Below are 19,737 nucleotides of genomic sequence, written 5' to 3'. Positions count from 1 at the left end.
AAAATGGAACTAATGGATGGATGAAAGAATGAATAAATGAAAACGTAGTCATGAGGATTAAGGATAACGAGTGTCACATATACCTGCTGGGAGAATAAAATCAGTTTTCTCCAGTAGAGTTATACTAGGTATATCAACTACAGGACAGGCCTCATATTCAGGAAAAGGCGACGTACATATAATGGACTTGACACTATTCTGTGTGTGTGTGTGTCTGTCTGTCTGTCTGTGTGTATGTATATATGTGTGTGTGTGTGTGCTTTTCTTGAGTTACTGTTTGGGGACCCTCTCTCTCTTGTTTCTTGTGTGTCTGTGTTTAATATTTGGATATTTTTACTGCTTGTATGTGCACATGTATATATGTTTGATATTTGGGATAGTTTCATTTAAATTTTCAAGCCAAAATTATTTTAATAACACATAAAAACAAAAAGATGCATATTGTTAGGTATTATGTAATCTATTTACAACCTGTATCATATAATCACATTAAACATTCATCTCCTATTTTTATTGGTATGTAATCATTATATACCATGAGGATTTATCTTTCTTTTTTTATTTTTCTTTATTCTTCTCTCTTACAATATATTCTTTCCCTCCCATTTTCTTCCACTATTTTTCTTCTTCCCCAGATCAACTGATTCTTTATTTCTCTCCAAAAAATAGCAGGCCTCCAAAGGGATATCCACCAAACATAGCATAACAAGGCACAATAAGACTAATCACAAGAACTCATATAAAGGATGATTGAGGCAGCCCAGTAGGAGGAAAAGAGTCCCAAGTATAGGCAAAAGAATCAGTGACACCCCCAAACCCACTGTTAGGGATCCCACAAAATCCACAATCCAAAAACCCACTACATATATGCAAAGGACCTAGTACAGACCCATGTAGGCTCCAGGATTTTTGCTTTAATCTCTGTGACCTCCTATGACCCATAATAAATTGATTCTGCCAACCATGTTCTCCTGATGTCCCTGACCCATCTGGTTCATACAAACCTTCCACTCCATCTTCCATGGGGTTCTATGGGGTCCCGTGAACTCTGCCTAATGTTTGTCGGTAGGTTTATGTGTCTGCTTCCATCACTTGCTGGAGGATGCCTCTTTGATGACAATTGATGACCAATCTATGAAAATAGCAAGTTATAATTAAGAATCATTTCATTGATATTTTTTTCATCAATCACATTTGGTTCTATAATAGGTTTCTGAGCTATCCAGGTTCCAGTTACTGGGCATCCAGAAAAATTAGGTATAGGTTGCCTTTCCAGCTTGGGCAAGAAGTTAGACCATCAGCTCCCATGAGATGTGAGTCATCATTGACCCTATGATTTTTGCTGGCTACAGGACAGAATGTGGGTCAAAGGTTTTGTAGATGACTTGGTATCCCAGCCCCACAACAGGAAGTCTAGTCTGGTTGCAGAAGATGACAAGGTCAGGCTCTCTATCCTGCATTACTAGGAGTCTTCACTAGGCTCACCCTTGTACGATCCAGGATTTACTATATTGCCCTGCAAATGTCCTCTGTCGCTACCAATTCTAGCCATCTCTACCCACACTCCCTCCCTTCATCTTCCTCTCACTTGCCTTATCCCTCCTGTTCTTTTCCCTACCTGCCCCTTGTCCACCCACATAGTCTATTCTACTTCCTCTTCCCAGGAAAATTCATATGTACCCTTAGAGAATTTCTTGTTATTTAGCCTCTCTGAGTCTGTGGATTTTAGCATGTTTATCCTTCCTTAATAGCTAATATCCACTCATATGTGAGTATATACCATGGTCTTCTTTGGTCTGGGTTGCCTTACTCAAGATGTTTGTTTTTTCTAGTTTTATTCATTTGCCTGAAGGATTCATGATGTCATCCTTTTTAACAGCTGAGTAGTACTCCATTAGGTAAATGTATCACATTTCCTTTATTCATTTTTTAGTTGAATATACCTAGTTCAATTTTACTTTATGGCTATTATGAATAAAGACATTATGAACATAGTTGATTAAGTGTCTTTGTGGTAGGATGGAGCATTTTTAAGCATATATAGCCAAGATAGTAGAGCTAGGTCTTAAGGTGGGTTGATTACCAATTTTATGAGGAACTATCAAATGGATTTCCATATTAGATTACAAATTTGCATTCCCACAAGCAATGGAGGAGTATTTCCCTTGTTCTATATCTTGGCCTGAATGAGCTGTTTCTTGTGTTATTAATCATAATCATTCTGACATGATTATCATTCTGATAAAATCTCACTGTTGTTTTGATGTATGCTTTTCTGATGACTAAAGATGTTGAACATATCTTTAAGTGTTTCCCAGTCATTTGAGAGTCCTTGTTTGAGAATTCTATTTATATCTTTAGGCCATTTTAAATTGAGTTATTTGGTTTGTTTTCTTGGGTTCTTTATGCATGTTGGATATTATCTTCTACCGGATGTGGAGTTGGTGAAAATCTCTTCACTTTCTGTAGGGTGTTGTTTTGTTTTATTGACAGTATGCTTGGGCTTACAGAGGCTTTTCAGTTTCATGAGGTCCCAAAAATTCATTGTGGTTTCCTAGAGCTTGGCCTAACAGTGTTCTGTTTAGGAGGATGTCTCCTGAGCCTGTTGGTTCAAGAGTCCTCCCTGTTTTTGCTATCATATTCAGTATAACTTGTCTTATGTTGATGTATTTGATCCACTTGAGGTTTTTTTGTAGGGTGATAAATATGGATTTATTTGTATTCTTCTACAAGAAGATTTACAGAAAGGCCAGGAACATTTGGTAAAAATCACAGTGTATATTTCTAGCTTTTTAAAGATAAAAAAAAAATCACATGTCCATAGGTGTGTGGGTTATGTCTCAGTCTTTGGTTCAATCCTATGGACCAGCGTGTTTGTTTTTTATGCCAATAACAAGTAATTTTTATTATTAAAGCTTTGTAGTAGAGTTTTAAATCAGGGATGGCGATACATCTGGAAGTTTTTTTATTGATCAGGATAGTTTAAGCTATTCTGTTTTTTTTTTTTTTTTTTTTTTTTTTAGCCACTTGAAATTGATATTTGCTCTTTCAGTGTCTGAAAAGAATTGTGCTGGAATCGTGATGTATATTACATTGAGTCTTCAGATCACCCTTGGAAGGATAGCGACTTTTATTAAAAAATTTACCAATCATTGATTATGAGAAATCTTTCCATCTTCTCAATCTCCTTCAATTTTCTTCTTCAAAAAAAATTGAAGTTTTTGTCATACAAGTCTCACTTGCTTGGCTAATGTTACCCCCAAGATATTTCATATTGTTTGTAGCTATTGTGAAGAGTGTTATTGTCATGATTTCTTTCTCAGTCCTTTGGCATTTGTATATAGGAGGGTGACTGATTTGTGTAAATTTATCTTTTATCTACCTACTTCATTGAAGGTGTTAATCAGCTGTAGGAGTTCCCTGGAAGATTATTTGACATTGCTTATGTATATTATTATATTGTCTGCAAATAATGATACTTTTGCTTCTTCTTGTCAAATTTGTATCCATTCTATCTTCTTCAGTTGTCTTACTGCTCTAGTTAGAACTTCAAATCCTATATAGAATAGATATGGAAAGAGTGGACAGCTTGCTACTAAATTTAGTAGAATTGCTTTAAGTTTCTCTCCATTTAATTTGATGTTGGCTGTAGGCTTGCTGAAAGTTGCTTTTGTTATGCTTAAGTTATATCCTTTGTTTTCCTAATATAACCATTTCCATATCATAACTATTATGATAATAATCATAAATAGGTATTGAAATTTGTTAAAGGCTTTTGAGCATTTAAAAAGATGAGCATGTTTGTTTTTTCTTTCAGTTGGTTTAAATGGGAAATTACATTAACATTTTTGTATATTGAACCATCTTTGCATCACTGCCTACTTAATCATCGTGGATGATCTTTGTAATGTGTTCTTGGATTCAGTTACCAGTTATTTTATTGAGTATTTATCATATATCTGAGTTCAAAAGCAAAAATTGCTCTGAATTTCTCTTTTTCTGTGTTGAGTCTTTATGTATATCAGGATTGGTGGAGTTTTCTCCCATTTTAGGGTGAGTTTTAATTTTTTTTCTAGGTTTGGGAAAAAAATGGGGTAGAAAATATGATCAAAATATATTTAAAATTAAAAAAAATAAAGGAAAAGCTCTCAGGATGTGAGAATGAGCAAGCGATTTTATATGAAAAGGGCTGGAGGGAGTTAAAGGTAGGGGGCAATGATGTGTTGATATTTCAGTTTAAAAGGGATTTCTTGCCATATGAATTCATCTTGATACCATTTAATTCACAATGTCAGTGAATTGGTAGTCTTAATTATTTTAAAGTAGTTAGATATTTCATGTATTAAAAATGCTGTGGTACTACTTTTGATTTATAGATATTATAGTTTTTTTATTTCCTGACTTGAGCCAAAATATGTAAAGGTTACTTTTGTACACACACACACACACACACACACACACACACACACACCTGAGACTGAATTCTAAATCTCAGTGTTCTTGGCATTAAATTTTCATGTCTGAAAAATTGCTGTATACATTCATTATTGTTCCTTGTATAGAAAAAAGTTCCATATTAACAATTCATCAGTTTGCCTTAACAATTTTGACAAGTTGTTGTAAATAAGTCACAACAATTAAATTCACATAAAATTTTATATATCTTGTTTCTCAAATAAAATTTTTGATGAGCTACCATCTGCATAATAAGCTCTGTGCTTTTTATGTTTCTGGGGGAAATAACATGGGACTTCTTGAGTGTTAGACTGTGCTTTTGAATCTCTGATTTAGTGGAACAGTGTGTAAAACTCTCATAATCAGAACCCTCCCCATTGGCTCCACATCTGAAGGTCCCCAAGAGTGCTGTTTGTCTCAATGAACATCTGGAATAGATTATATGGAGCTAATTGGCTCCAGGTCGAGCTTGTTACAGACAGTAGCATGCAGTACAACCTATGCAATTCACTAAATCCACCCACTTTGGGATACTCACACCTACTTCTATTTATTTATAATCCCTCCCAGATGTAGAACTTATACACATGTATAATGTATATGTGGACACTCATGTACGCATACACACAGATATAGCCTTTATCAAGCTATTAGTAGAGAGGTTGTTGACAAACCATTTATTCATAATCTATTAAACCATCAAATATTGAATTTAAAGAATTGTTGGAACGGAACAGGGATAGGAATAATAGTGTATAGAAAATGAATTTAGTAGTAGAAATTATTCTTTTTTTTTTTAAGTTCTAGCATTTCCAACATTTTTATATATTTTATTTCTCCCCTTTGGTGTGTTTCAGCACGTGTAGGCACTTACCAGAATGTCATCGCAGGAAAGCATGCAATGCTTTGATTTTTAACTTATTTAACATTATGAATGAGTGGGTTTATGAGAAACAGTATGGCCACTGTTCACTGAAACCAAAGCATCAATCTTTTTAACAGACGATGTTGGAGGCACAGGGCATGTCTTAGCGATTAATGACCAGTTGGAGGAGTAGCTATCTCAGTACATAGCCAAGGGCCATTAACCTCAACTAGTCATTAATTTTCCGAGAATGTCCCAAACTAAGGTCATTATTGCTAATAAAATGCACATATGCTGTGTTCTCTTTCATGCTCTGTACGTAAACACACATCCATGCTACATACACTGTTACATGTCCAAAAGAAAGCAGTCCTCCACATGTCCATTTCACAACTCTGAAATCCTGAACATAATGGGGATATTTATCCATTCAGTCTATTTGCTTCAGTCACTCCTCATGTTTTCAGAGGATGCAGAGAGCATGCATGCACAGTGAGGATATTATCGGTGAAATGGAACTAGACACCAGCAATCTTGTCACAGGGAGATAGACAGAAAGATGAAACAACTATAGAATGAAATGAGACAGACATTGATGGGTGTAATGTGACTGACCTAAACTACTGCGCAAACTCAAAGCACAATAAAGTGATGTATATATGAAGTTTCACAATGCCATGAGACAAACTTAAAAGTTAAATTTTCTCTTTGGTATGCTCTGCATCAAATTCCACTCAATGATATACTACTCTCTTTCCCTTCTGCTCATAACCATCTACCAAAGGCTATCTTGCAGCCTTCTTGGCCTTTGTAGAACCCATAGCCAGAAATCACTATTTCTTGAATTCTCTTAACATTTTCCATCATTTGTTCTGTCATTCATTAATGAGTACATATCTGCCTTAAACTTACCTATGTTTAATCCATATCTATCATAATCTTACTTATAATTATATCCAAATTATATGTATAATCCATATCTATCATAATCTTACTTATAAAAGGTGATTACCTTCTTAAGGTGCTTTTGATAACATTCCTTGTATCTCAATTATAGAAGTATTTTGTTGTATTTTAGTTATTTTTATATTCTGCGGGTTAGTGTTTGTCAATTTGTTATAAACTAAAGCCAATACCACCTGTGGAATTGCCTCCCCTGAATTGTCCCATGGACAGGCATGTTTTCCTTATTGCTAACTGATGTAGGAGGGCAAAGCTCACGGGCAGCAGAGCACAGTGCCATTGAAAATCCAGAAATGAATTCACACACCTATGGTCACTTGATCTTCGACAAAGGAGCCGAAAACATCCATTTTCAACAAATGGTGCTGTTTCAATTGGAGGTCAGCATGCAGAAGAATGCGAATTGATCCATTCTTATCTCCATGTACTAAACTTCACTCCAAGTGGATCAAGGACATCCATGTAAAACCAGACACACTGAAACTAATAGAAAAGAAACTGGGGAAGACCCTAGAGGACATGGGCATGGGGCAAAAGTTCCTGAACAGATCACCAATAGCTTATGCTCTAAAATCAAGAATTGACAAATGGGACCTCATAAAATTACAAAGTTTCTGTAAGGCAAAGGACACTGTTAAAAGGACAAAACAGCAACCATCAAATTGGGAAAGGATATTCACCAACCCTACATCTGATAGAGGGCTAATATCCAATATATACAAATAACTCAAGAAGTTAGACCCCAGGGAACCAAATAACTCTATTTAAAAATGGGGTACAGATCTAAACAAAGAATTTTCACCTGAAGAAATGTGGATGGCCGAGAGGCACCTTAAGAAGTGCTCAACATCATTAGTCATTAGGGAAATGCAAATCAAAACAACCCTGAGATTTCACCTTACACCAGTCAGAATGGCTAAGGTCAAAAACTCAGGAGACAGCAGGTGTTGGTGAGGATGTGGAGAAAGAGGAACACTCCTCCACTGCTGGTGGGGCTGTAAGATGATACAACCACTTTGGAAATCAGTCTGGCGGTTCCTCAGAAAACTGGACATGACACTTCCAGAGGACCCTGCTATACCTCTCCTGGGCATATACCCAAAGGATTCCCTGGCATTCAATAAAGACACATGCTCCATTATGTTCATAGCAGCCTTATTTATAATAGCCAGAAGCTGGAAAGAACCCAGATGCCCCTCAAAGGAGGAATGGATACAGAAAATGTGGTATATTTACACAATGGAATATTACTCAGCAATTAGAAACAATGAATTCACAAAATCTGGAAAATATCCTAAGTGAGGTAACCCAGTCACAAAAGAATACACATGGAATGCAATCTCTGATAAGTGGATATTAATTAGCCCAGAAGCCCTGAAAACCCAAGGCACAAATCGCATAACAAATGACTCCCATGAAGAAGTATGAGAAGGTCCTGATCCTGGAAAGGATTGATCTAGCATTGGAGGGGAAGATAAGAACAGAGAAAAAAAGGAGGGAGGTCATTGGAGAATGGATGGAGAGAAGAAGATTTATGGGACATATGGGGAGGGGGGATCCGGGAAAGGGGAAATCATTTGGAATGTAAACAAAGAATATAGAAAATAAAACTATTAAAAAAGAAAGATTGATTTTTATTAGATATTGGCTAGTTGCAAATAAAATTCTAATTTGATCTGATTTTTAACAGATTTACAAGACAGAAGTGGTTTACAGCAATAGTGGCAACATACTTTAGAAGTGCTTTTTAAAAATATTCATGGGCTGCAGAAATAATTTAGTTGTTAAAAAATGAGGATCCCAGTTCAAGTCTCAAAACCTATATTAAAATAAAAAAAATGCTAAGTATGGTGGCTTGTATTTGTAATATCATATCAGCGGAGATAAAACCCTAGGACTTACTGGGCAGCAAACTTAGCTTGCTCAATGTTTTCCAGGCCAGGGAGACTTCCTGTCTCAACAAACAAACAAACAAAATACAGACAGAAATCAGGTGGACATTTCCTGTGGAATAACTACAAAGACTGTCATCTGGTTTCCCCACAGACATGTACTTGTTCACAAGTGATCATGCACAAACACACACAAACATACACACACACACACACACACACACGAACATGCACAAGCACATGCACAAGCACATGCACACAAATGCACACACACACATACACACACACATATATACAAATCATAAATAAAACCAATATTTAAGTTTTAATTTTTAGTTATTTCAAATGCATTATTTAAATAAGGATTCCATTAGTATGTCATATTAATATATGCATAATTCTGAGTTGAATAACAAAGTTTTAAAAATGGCTGTTAGTCTATTTATCACTTAAAATTTAATATAGTTTGTATGAAAGATAGGAGGATGCTATTTATGTGTGCCAAGGAGTTTATGTGGAGAGCAGAAGATAATGTTCAGCAGGTGTTGGGGTTCTCTAGAGAAACAGAGCTTACAGAATGAATATTCTATATATCATGTTCATATATGTATATGTACATATTCACACAAACATATAGATATAGATAGATATAGATAGATGATATAGATATAGATATAGATATAGATATAGATATAGATATAGATATAGATATAGATATAGATATAGATATAGATATAGATATAGATATAGATATAGATATAAAATCTGTTGGAATAGCCACAGGCTGTGGGCTGTGGTCCCGCTAATTCAGCAATGGCTGCCTATTAACAGACGGAACAAAAATTCAGCAGTTGTTTAGTTGGCAAGGCTGGATTACTCATCTGGTCTTCAGTATATGCCAGAATACAAAAGATATAGGCCCTAATGTCAGTGAATTAATAGACTTGCCAGGAAGGAAGAAGGCAAGCAGGCAGAAAGAAAGCTTCCTTCTTCCATGTCCTTTATATAGGCACCCAACAGAGGGTGTGGCACAGGTTAAAGGTGGATCTTTCAATCTCAAAAGGTCTTGATTAAAGGTTTAATATTTTTACATGAAAGACCTGAAATAGAAGTAGGTCTTCTCACTTCAAATAATTAAAAAAAAAATGGAGGTTTTAGTTAATTCAAGTTGTAGTCAAGTTGAGAACCAAGAATAGCCCTCTTGCCTTTTATTTGTTACATTGTATTCACTTGGGTAAAAACTTCAAGAAGTATCAAGTAAATGTGAATAAAATAGTGTTAAGTGTTACTTTAAATAAAATATCACTCTCTCTATATATGTATATATATATAGAGAGAGAGAGAGTGATATTTTATTTAAAGTATATATAAACTTGAGTGCAATACTCCATAAACACTAAAATCACATATTATATCCAAGGGATAATTGTATTATTATTATACATATTTTGAAGATAATAAAAGTAATTAAGAAAATACAGCTAACTAGGTATAGATGGTAAAAATATTTTTAAAAATTACTACTTGACACTAGGAAAGATGGGGCACTGCCCCATGGATGCTGCAGCATATTGAGGAAGGGGTCCACTTTGGTGGGAAAAGGGTGTAGGACCACCTTTCCTTATTCTATGGGGGAGGGGTGGCTAGTATTTGTCCCAGACTGTTGCTTCTCCTGTGGTTTCCTATTTGTAGTTACTAAAACGAAAATGCATAGCCTTTTCTGCACACACATAAAATTAAATACATAAAATTGAAATAAATCCTCAATATTTATTGGACATATGCATGAATCCAATTACCTTAAGATTTAATGTTATTTATTTTCATGGATGGATTTTACCTCCTAAGATTTAAAGTAACCTTAATATTGAAAATCTTTATCAGTTCTGAGTTCTAGCTAACAGATATAAAGCTTTCCTAGCATGGAGGAGGCCCAAGCTTCTATCCAGAGCACCAAAACTCTGAACAAAATGAATAGAAATATGTCATGCATTTCAGAAAACTGAGCAATTGAAACCCCTAGAAAAATAACCAATTTTAGTTAAATATTCTAAAACTGATACAAATACACTTGAAATACTTATTCTGAAAAGGCAATAATTGATAACACTACTCAAAATAGGATTCATGTTTATTTTGTATGAAGCTATTAAGAAGGAAATACCTGTGTTATTTGTTTAATAATTGAAAAGAATGGGCACCACATCCAGGCTACCTGCTAAACTCCAACCTCACAATATCTTTCCCATTGACTAGAAAAACAGATGATCCTTAATGGTAAAGAAAGAGAAGTTAAAGACTCCGTTAGATTTTGAAGATCCGTGGAGTCTAGACTAACAAAAAAATAGCATGTGTATAGGCATGAAGAAGGCAGTCGTTAGATTAAGGCCTGATCAGTTGTTTTGACCTATGTGTTAATCATGTGACATTAGAAGAATTATTTAACTCTGTACCTGTTTTCTCCACAGTGAAATTATTTAATGAGTTTTGTATCTTCAATATTTGGATACAAATACAGAACACATTTTTAATATATCTGATATTTATGTTTAATAATGTCATTTTGTGACTTTGATTTTTAGGTTTAGTTTTAAATATGATTGTATAGATTTTTATATACCTTAAAGAACATCCAAATCAGCTGTTGGTGATGGTGTAGTTAGTAACTATCTTCGTCTTTCCATACATTTTTTTTTCATATTTTACAATATAATATTATGTGCAGCCCTGCCCTATATAGAACAGGTTCATCTGCATTAATGGCAGAGAGCATGCTAATAATCTAACTTCTATGCCATGGTCAAGTTTCACCAACTTAAACATCTGTAAGGTTTTATAAGCCACAACGAGAGAAATATTGTCCATTGTCTATTCCCATTTGAGGATCTTTTCTATTTGAGGGTTGTTACTTGTCACAAATAGAGCTCTACTGCCATTTTATTTTATGAATACATTCACCAAACTTAGGAAAAAAAAAAACATGGTTCCTCAGAGATATGCATTTAACAAAGGTAAAACAACTCAAGTAGAAGAAAGTTATTCATTAACAAAATAGTTGAATTTCTACCAGAACATTCATTCCTGCAACTGAAGACAAACTTGAATTTTATTACTTAGCTCTGATTCAGTTTCTCTGTATCATGTCGGTCAAAGCAAAACAAAAATGAAGCCCTGGAAATATGTTATCCTTTGAAAACACTTGCAAACTCTAGGAAAATCTAAGATATTGCCTTTGAGTAATATTTTCTCTTTCTTTTTCTGCTTCGTAAGGGTGAACTAACACCATTTGAAAGATAAAATTTTCATCATGAATGCTAATAAAGATGAAATCCCAAGGTCCAGAAGTCAAGATCTTCACCCTTTTCATGCTTGGATGATGTTAATCATGACTGTGCCATTTCTTCCTGTCACTGAAACATCTAAACAAAATATTCCACGACTCAAGCTAACCTACAAAGGTGAGTACATAAATATATTACAGTTTTCTTTCTTTTTAATTATGTATATTTTTTATTTACATCTCAAATGTCCCCTTTCCAGGTTCCCCCTACCCTGAAAATCTCATAAGTCATCTCCCCTTCCCCAATCAACCTTCCCCTGCTTCCCTGTCCTGCTATTCCTCTACACTACAGCATCAAATCTTTCCTGGACCAAGGGCCTCTCCTCCCTTTAGTGTCTAAAAAGACCGTCCTCTGCTGCCATTGTGTCTGGAGCCCGAAAGTGTCTCCCTCTGTATGTGTCACTACAAGAGTCTCCAGGGTGATAGCTATATTCGACTCTTGTCAGACAGCACTTGTGTGCATCCACAATAATGTCTTGGTTTTGTAACTGTATATAGGATGCATCCCTGGGTGGGGTAGTTGGGGAATTCCGAGTTCAGAGGTGAAGCTGCCACCATCTTTGCTCCTGTGACCAAGCAGACAGGTCAGCCATATTACAGTTTTCATTTGGATATCTAAATGTCTTCTTTGAATACTCTATTTCTTTTATTTAAAATGTATATTTACTTCTACAAAGTAAGATCAGTCAGTATATTATTTAGAACACAGGCTACGATTATTACTTTTATGATATAAAAGATACCTAAACTAGCCAAGTACATGTCCAGTTGATGTTTATAATGATTTATTTAGTCTACAATGTGTAGTCTGATTGCATTAAAATCCAAGCTATAACAATATAAAAGTTAATAAGCTCTATGTAATTGTTAATAATTACTGTTACTATTCTAAACTTAAGTGTATTTTGAACAGTAAGATCTTATGGCACCTAAAGTGTTTCATAGTCTACAATAGCTAAGAAACCAATTATACATGTTTTGTAGTGGTATAACCAGTATGAAATTCATACAATTCAATACAGTAATTAAAACAAAATCTAAAATAAATTGTTTGTAAATATTTACATGAATATGAATGAGTTATGTAAAAGCATAATGTATTTATTACATTTTTAATGTAATACATTACAGTAAGTGTTTGGGTCTGCATATAGCTTTTTTATCAAATCTTGTGGCTGAAGTCTTCTTCCTTTCTTGTGATTTACACTAGGCTTATTACTACAAGTTTTGAACACTCTGCAGGGAAAATGAAACAACTTTATTCTGAACTTTTATTAAAATTAAAATGGTGATTTTAGTATTTTCTGTTTTAGGATGCTTCCCCTCCAATGAAAATTAATATTGATGATAAATATTAATTGTGTTTCAAATGAATATGTTGGTATTATGGTTGGAATGAAGCACAATGGCAGAGTTCTTGCCTCGCATATGCAGGATGTTGGGTTCAACTCCCAGGCATTAAAAATAAAACTGGGCAGTGGAGAGATGGCTCAGCTGTTATTAGCACTGACTCCTCTTCTAGAGGTGCTGTGTTCAAGTTCCAGAAAACACATGTTGGCTTACAACCATTTGTAATGGAAACCAATGCCCTCATCGGGTGTGTGCAGACAGCTACCAAGTACTAATACACATGACAGAAAGAAAGAAAAAAAGAAACAAAGAAAGAAAGAAAGAAAGAGAGAGAGAGAGAGAGATAAAGAAAGAAAGAAAGAAAGAGAGAGAGAGAGAGAGAGAGAGAGAGAGAGAGAGAGAGAGAGAAAATGTTGGCATTTGATGTTTCATCTGTTAAAGAGTTGAGAATCTTTAAAATGTTCATATACTTATATGGATAATATTAAATCATTGGGTTATTAAAATACAGGGGAAACTTCTTTATATAAATGATAGATCTCAATATGAGGTGTAATTTAGTAGAATTTTTATTCAACCAAAATTAAAAGATATCCTTGAAAAATATATAATTAATTAATTACAGATGTACTTCATTTCTTATTTCTCCCCAACCTCACCCCCTCCCAAAAAAAACCCTATTGGAACCATGTAAGTTGTGTCTAGAAAATCAAAATCAAAGCCAAGAATTTTAACTACACTAACCTCATGCTTATGACCTTCCTTGTTGAATGCTGAGTGTTGAGGCATGAGTCACTATGACTGGCACGCTCTTTGCAATAACTCCTTTCATTACTTGGGTTCTCTTCAAAATTGTTGAACAATAGGCGACAGAAACCCATATGAGTGTGATCCGCTGGAAGGTATAGGACAAACAAAAACACTTTAGAAGCTAAACTAGCATATTTAAGGTAAAACAGGCTGAGACTGACAGGAGCTTTGAACAGTCAGAAAGAACAGCCCCCACTAAGCACTTTGAGCATTCAGGCAACATGCTGCAAAAGCTATATTTTGATAGCTAGGCCACTTATGCCTGCAATCCCAGGACTCATAAGCTTGAGGCAAGAGGATGGTAAATTTAAGCACAGCTTGTACTATATAGCAAGAACTTGTCTTAAGAGCAAGCAAATTAATTATCTGGATGATAGACAAAAAGACAGACAGACAGACAGGCAGGCAGGCAGGCAGACAGACAGACAGAAAGATAGATTGATGATAGATTAATAGTCATATTATTATCAAAAAGAAAAGATATACTAAATCTGTCTACATCAAATTCTCCTGAAAAGAATCCTGATGATCGCTCCCCTCCAGTCAGTTAAGAGAGACTCTCCACCATCTTGAATCTCGGGAGCCAGAGAAATCAGACAGACTGAAGTACTCAAATATAACCCAAGGCCAACATCACGGGGGTCTAAGCTCGATGGGCGTTGGCCTGCACCCAGGCCCAGGGCTGCTCAGGGGGCCATCGGTGTGCCAACTGGGCCAGGAGGTTGTTTGCCCTGCCCAGCATGCGCTCCACCATTTTGACTATGGGACACCAGAGAGTTTTAGCAGGTAAAGTCAGCTAAGAGTCATAGCCTGAGGCTAACATAGCAGGGGTCTAAGACAGACAGGCCTTGGACTGACCCCAGACCCTGGGCTGCTCGGTGGGCCATCTGTGTGCCAACCCAGGAGGTTGTTAGCCTAGTAGAGTCTCCTGGCACTTTCAGGGAGCACGCACACACTCCGCTATCCTGGCCACCTGACAGAACCAATTAACAGTCATAGCCCGAGGGGAACTTTGCTTGGGCCTTAGCCTGCCAGGCTTTTGCCTAGACTCAGGGCCTCAGCAGCTAGGCTAGCCTTGTGTACACCAACCCGGTTGGGAGATCAGCTGCCCAGAAGAGTGACCAGCACTCAGAAAAGGTCCTGCAGCATACACCATCAGCATTCCCTGAAGGAGCAAACGGGCACCGCCTTGTTCACACAGATAAGGCACACTAGGGCTCCAAGGGTACACAAGAGGAGGACAGCACATTAGAAATATGTAACAGGGGAAACCCAGCCATCCAATGTTGCAGAAATAGCCCTACAGCCTCACAGGAGGAAAAAACACCAGTCAGAGACGAGACCAACTAACACCAGAAATAACAAGATGGCAAAGGGCAAACTCAGGAATACTACTAACAGAAATTTAGGCAATATGGCAGTGTCTGAACCAAACTCTCCAACATCAGCAAGTCCTGGTTACACAAACACACCAGAAAAACAAGATTTGGATTTAAAATCACTGTTCATGATGCTGCTAGAAGAACACAAAAGGGACATAAATGAATCTCTTAAAGAAATACAGGGGAACATGAATGAGCTAGAAACCCATATAATGGAAACACAAAAATCACTTAATGAAATTCAGGAGAATAAGGCTCAAGAGATAGAAGCCAATAAAGAAGAAACACACACAAAAAAAATTAAAGAAATGCAAGAGAAACTGAGTCAAATAGCAGAAGTCATGAAAGAGGAAACACAAAAATCTCTTAAAGAATTACAGGAAAACACAAACAAGCAAGTGAAGGAGCTAAGCAAAACCATCCAGGACCTAAAATCAGAAGTAGAAACAACTAAGAAATCTCAAAGGGAGACAACTTTGGAGATAGAAAACCTTGAGAAGAAAACAGGGGCCATAGATGCAAATATCAACAACAGAATACAAGAGATGTTAGAAAGAATCTCAGATGCTGAAGATACCATAGAAACCATTAACTCAACAGTCAAAGAAAATGCAAAATGCAAAAAGCTTGTATCCCAGAACATCAAGGAAATCCAGGACACAATGAGAAGATCAAACCTAAGGATTATAGGTATAGATGAGAGTGAAGATTTACAGCTGAAAGGGCCAGCAAATATCTCCAACAAAATTATGGAAGAAAACTTTCCCAACTTAAAGGCAGAGATGCCCATGAATATACAAGAAGCCTACAGAACTCCAAACAGACTGGGCCTGAGCAGAAATACCTCTCGTCACATAATAATCAAAACTCCAAATGTACTAAACAAAGAAAGAATATTAAAGGCAGCAAGAGAAAAAGGTCAAGTAACATATAAAGGAAGACCTATCAGAATCACGCCAGACTTCTCACCAGAGACCATGAAAACTACAAGATCCTGGGCAGATCTCATGCGGACTCTAAGAGAACACAAATGTCAGCCAAGACTACTATACCCAGCAAAACTCTCAATCACAATAGATGGAGAAACCAAGGTATTCCATGACAAAACCAAACTTACACAATATTTTCTACAAGCCCAGCTCTACAAAGAATAATAGGAAGAAAACTCCAATAGAAGGAGGGAACGACACCCTGGAAAAAGCAAGATAGTTACCTTCTTTCGTCAAACCCAAAATAAGATAACCACTCAAAAATAAAAATAACATTGAAAATGGCAGGGAGTAATACTCACTATTCCTTAATATCTCTTAATGTCAATGGACTCAACTCCCCAATAAAAAGACATAGACTAACAGACTAGATAAGGAAACAGGACCCTACATTTTGCTGCATACACACCTCAATGTCAAAGACAAAAACTACCTTACAGTAAAAGGCTGGAAGACAATTTTACAAGCCAATGGTCTCAAGAAACTAGCCGGAGTAGCCATTCTAATATCAGATAAAATTGACTTTCAACCTAAAGTCAGCAAAAGAGATACAGAAGAACACTTCATGCTGATAAAAGGAAAATTCCACCAAGAAGAACTTTTAATTCTGAACATCTATGCGCCAAATGCAAGGGCACCCTCATTCATTAAAGAAACATTACTAAAGCTCAAAGCACACGTTGCACCAAACACAATAATTGTGGGTGACTTCAACACTCCACTCTCCTCAATGGACTGATCAGGAAAACAGAAACTAAACAGGAACACAATAAAACTAATTGAAACTTTGGACCAATTGGACTTGACTGATATTTATAGAACATTTCACCCTAAAACATTAGAATATATCTTTTTCTCAGCACCTTATGGTACCTTCTCCAAAATCGACAATATAATTGCTCACAAGACAGACCTCAATAAATATAAAAAGATCGAACTAATCCCATGCCTCCTATCAGATCACTATGGAGTAAGAGTGGTCTTCAATAGCAACAAAAACAACAGAAAGCCCACATACACATGGAGGCTGAACAATACTCTACTCAATGACACCTTGGCCAAAGAAGAAATAAAGAAAGAAATCAGAGACTTTTTTTAATTTAATGAAAATGAAGGCACAACATACCCAAATCTTTGGGACACAATGAAAGCAGTGCTAATAGGAAAACTCATAGCCCTGAGTGCCACCAAAAAGAAAATGGAGAGTGCATACACTAGCAGCTTAACTACACACCTGAAAGCCCTAGAACAACAAAAAAAGCCAATTCACCCAGGAGGAGTAGAAAACAGGAAATCAACAAACTCAGGGCTGAAATCAGTCAAGTGGAAACAAAGAGAACCATACAAAGAATCAACGAATCCAGGAGCTGATTCTTTGAGAAAATCAACAAGATAGATAAACCCTTAGCCATACTGACCAAAGGGCACAGAGAAAGTATCCAAATTAACAAAATTAGAAAGGAAAGGGGGGATATAACAACAGAAACTGAGGAAATTCAAAAAATCATCAGATCCTACTACAAAAGCCTATACTCAACACAACTGGAGAATTTGGAAAAAATGGACAATTTCCTAGACAGATACCGAATACCAAAATTAAATTAGGACCAAATAGAACATCTAAACAGTTCCATAACCCCTAAAGAAATAGAAGGGGTTATAGAAAGTCTTCCAACCAAAAAAAGTACAGGACCAGATGTCTTCAGTGCAGAATTCTATCAGAACTTCAAAGAAGACCTAACACCAATACTCTTCAAACTATTCCACAAAATAGAAACAGAAGGAACACTACCCAATTCCTTCTATGAAGCCACAATTACGCTGATACCAAAACCACACCAAGATCCAACAAAGTAAGAGAACTTCAGACCAATTTCCCTTATGAACATCGATGCAAAAATACTCACTAAAATTCTTGCCAACCGAATCCAAGAACACATCAAAATGATCATCCACCATGATCAAGTAGGCTTTATTCCAGGGATGCAAGGTTGGTTGGTTCAATATACAGAAATCCATCAAAGCAATCCACTACATAAAAAAACTCAAAGAAAAAACCACATGGTCATTTCATTGGATGCTGAAAAAGCATTTAACAAAATTCAGCATTCTTTCATGCTTAATGTCTTAGAAAGAACAGGAATTTAAGGTCATACCTAAACATAGTAAAAGCAATATACAGCAAACCAGTAGCCAGCATCAAACTAAATGGAGAGAAACTTGAAGCAGTCCCACTAAAATAAGGTACTAGACAGGGCTGCCCCCTTTCTCCTTATCTTTTCAATATTGTACTTGAGGTACTAGCTTGGGCAATTAGACAACATAAGGAGGTCAAAGGGATTCAAATTGAAAAGGAAGAAGTCAAACTATCATTATTTGCAGATGATATGATAGTCTACCTAAGTGACCCAAAAAACTCCACTAGAGAACTCCTACAGTTGATAAACAACTTCAGCAAAGTAGCAGGTTATAAAATCAACTCAAGCAAATCAGTGGCCTTCCTATACTCAAAGGATAAGCAGGCTGAGAAAGAAATTAGGGAAATGACACCCCTCACAATAGCCATAGACAGTGTAAAGTACCTTGGTGTGACTCTGACCAAACAAGTGAAAGTTCTATATGACAAGAACTTCAAGTCTCTGAAGAAGGAAATGGAGGAAGACCTCAGAAAATGGAAAATTTGCCCATGCTCAAGGATTGGGAGGATTAATATAGTTAAAATGACCATTTTGCCAGAAGCAATCTACAGATTCAACGCAATACCCATCAAAATACCAACTAAGTTCTTCATACAGTTCGAAAGAGCAATTCACAAATTCATCTGGAATAACAAAAACCCAGGATAGCTAAAACTATTCTCAACAAGAAAAGAAATTCTGGGGGAATCAGTATCCCTGACCTCAAGCAATACTACAGAGCAATAATGTTAAAAACTGCATGGTATTGTTACAGTGACAGGCAGGTGGATCAATGGGACAGGATGAAAGTTTCAGAAATGAACCCACACACCTATGGCCACTTGATCCTCAACAAAGGGGGTGAAAACATCCAATGGAAAAAAGATAGTATTTTCAACAAATGGTGCTGGTTCAACTAAAGGTCAGCAGGCAGAAGAATGCAAATTGATCCATCCTTGATTCCTTGTACTAAGCTCAACTCCATATAGATCAAGGACCTCCACATAAAGCCAGACACTCTGAAGCTAATAGAAAAGAAACTGGGGAAGATCCTTGAGGACATCGGTACAGGGGTAAAGTTCCTGAACAGAACACTAATAGCGTATGCTCTAAGATCAAGAATTGACAAATGGGACCTCATAAAATTACAAAGTTTCTGTAAGGCAAAGGACACCATCAAAAGGACAAATCGGCAATCAACAAATTGGAAAAAGATCTTCACCAACCGTACATCAGACAGAGGGCTAATATCCAATATATATAAAGAACTCAAGAAGTTAGACCCCAGAAAACCAAATAACCCTATTAAAAATGGGGTACAGAGTTAAGCAAAGAATTCTCACCTGAAGAACTTCGGATGGCAGAGAAACGTCTTAAAAAATGCTCAGCTTCTTTTGTCATCAGGAAAATGCAAATCAAAACAACCCTGAGATTTCACGTTCTACCAGTCAGAATGGCTAAGATTAAAAACTCAGGAGACAGCAGGTGCTGGCAAGGATGTGGAGAAAGAAGAA

At 36.3% G+C, this 19,737-nt stretch overlaps 1 protein-coding gene across 1 annotated transcript in view; it reads left to right on the top strand.

Annotated features, from left to right (window-relative positions):
* The window catches only part of Sema3d (semaphorin 3D), a 209,526-nt gene that overhangs the window by 57,322 nt on the left and 132,467 nt on the right, over window positions 1–19,737 (top strand). Inside the window, exon 2 of the mRNA XM_052173132.1 lies at window positions 11,446–11,633. Coding sequence (XP_052029092.1) covers window positions 11,483–11,633 — 151 coding nt within the window. The 5' untranslated portion in view covers window positions 11,446–11,482. The remainder of the gene's footprint in view (window positions 1–11,445; window positions 11,634–19,737) is intronic.

This window comes from Apodemus sylvaticus, chromosome 2 (genome assembly GCF_947179515.1).
Source record: "Apodemus sylvaticus chromosome 2, mApoSyl1.1, whole genome shotgun sequence".
Lineage (NCBI taxonomy): Eukaryota > Metazoa > Chordata > Mammalia > Rodentia > Muridae > Apodemus > Apodemus sylvaticus.
The sequence above is the reverse complement of the archived record's forward strand: the minus strand, read 5'-3'. Positions and strand labels throughout refer to the sequence as shown.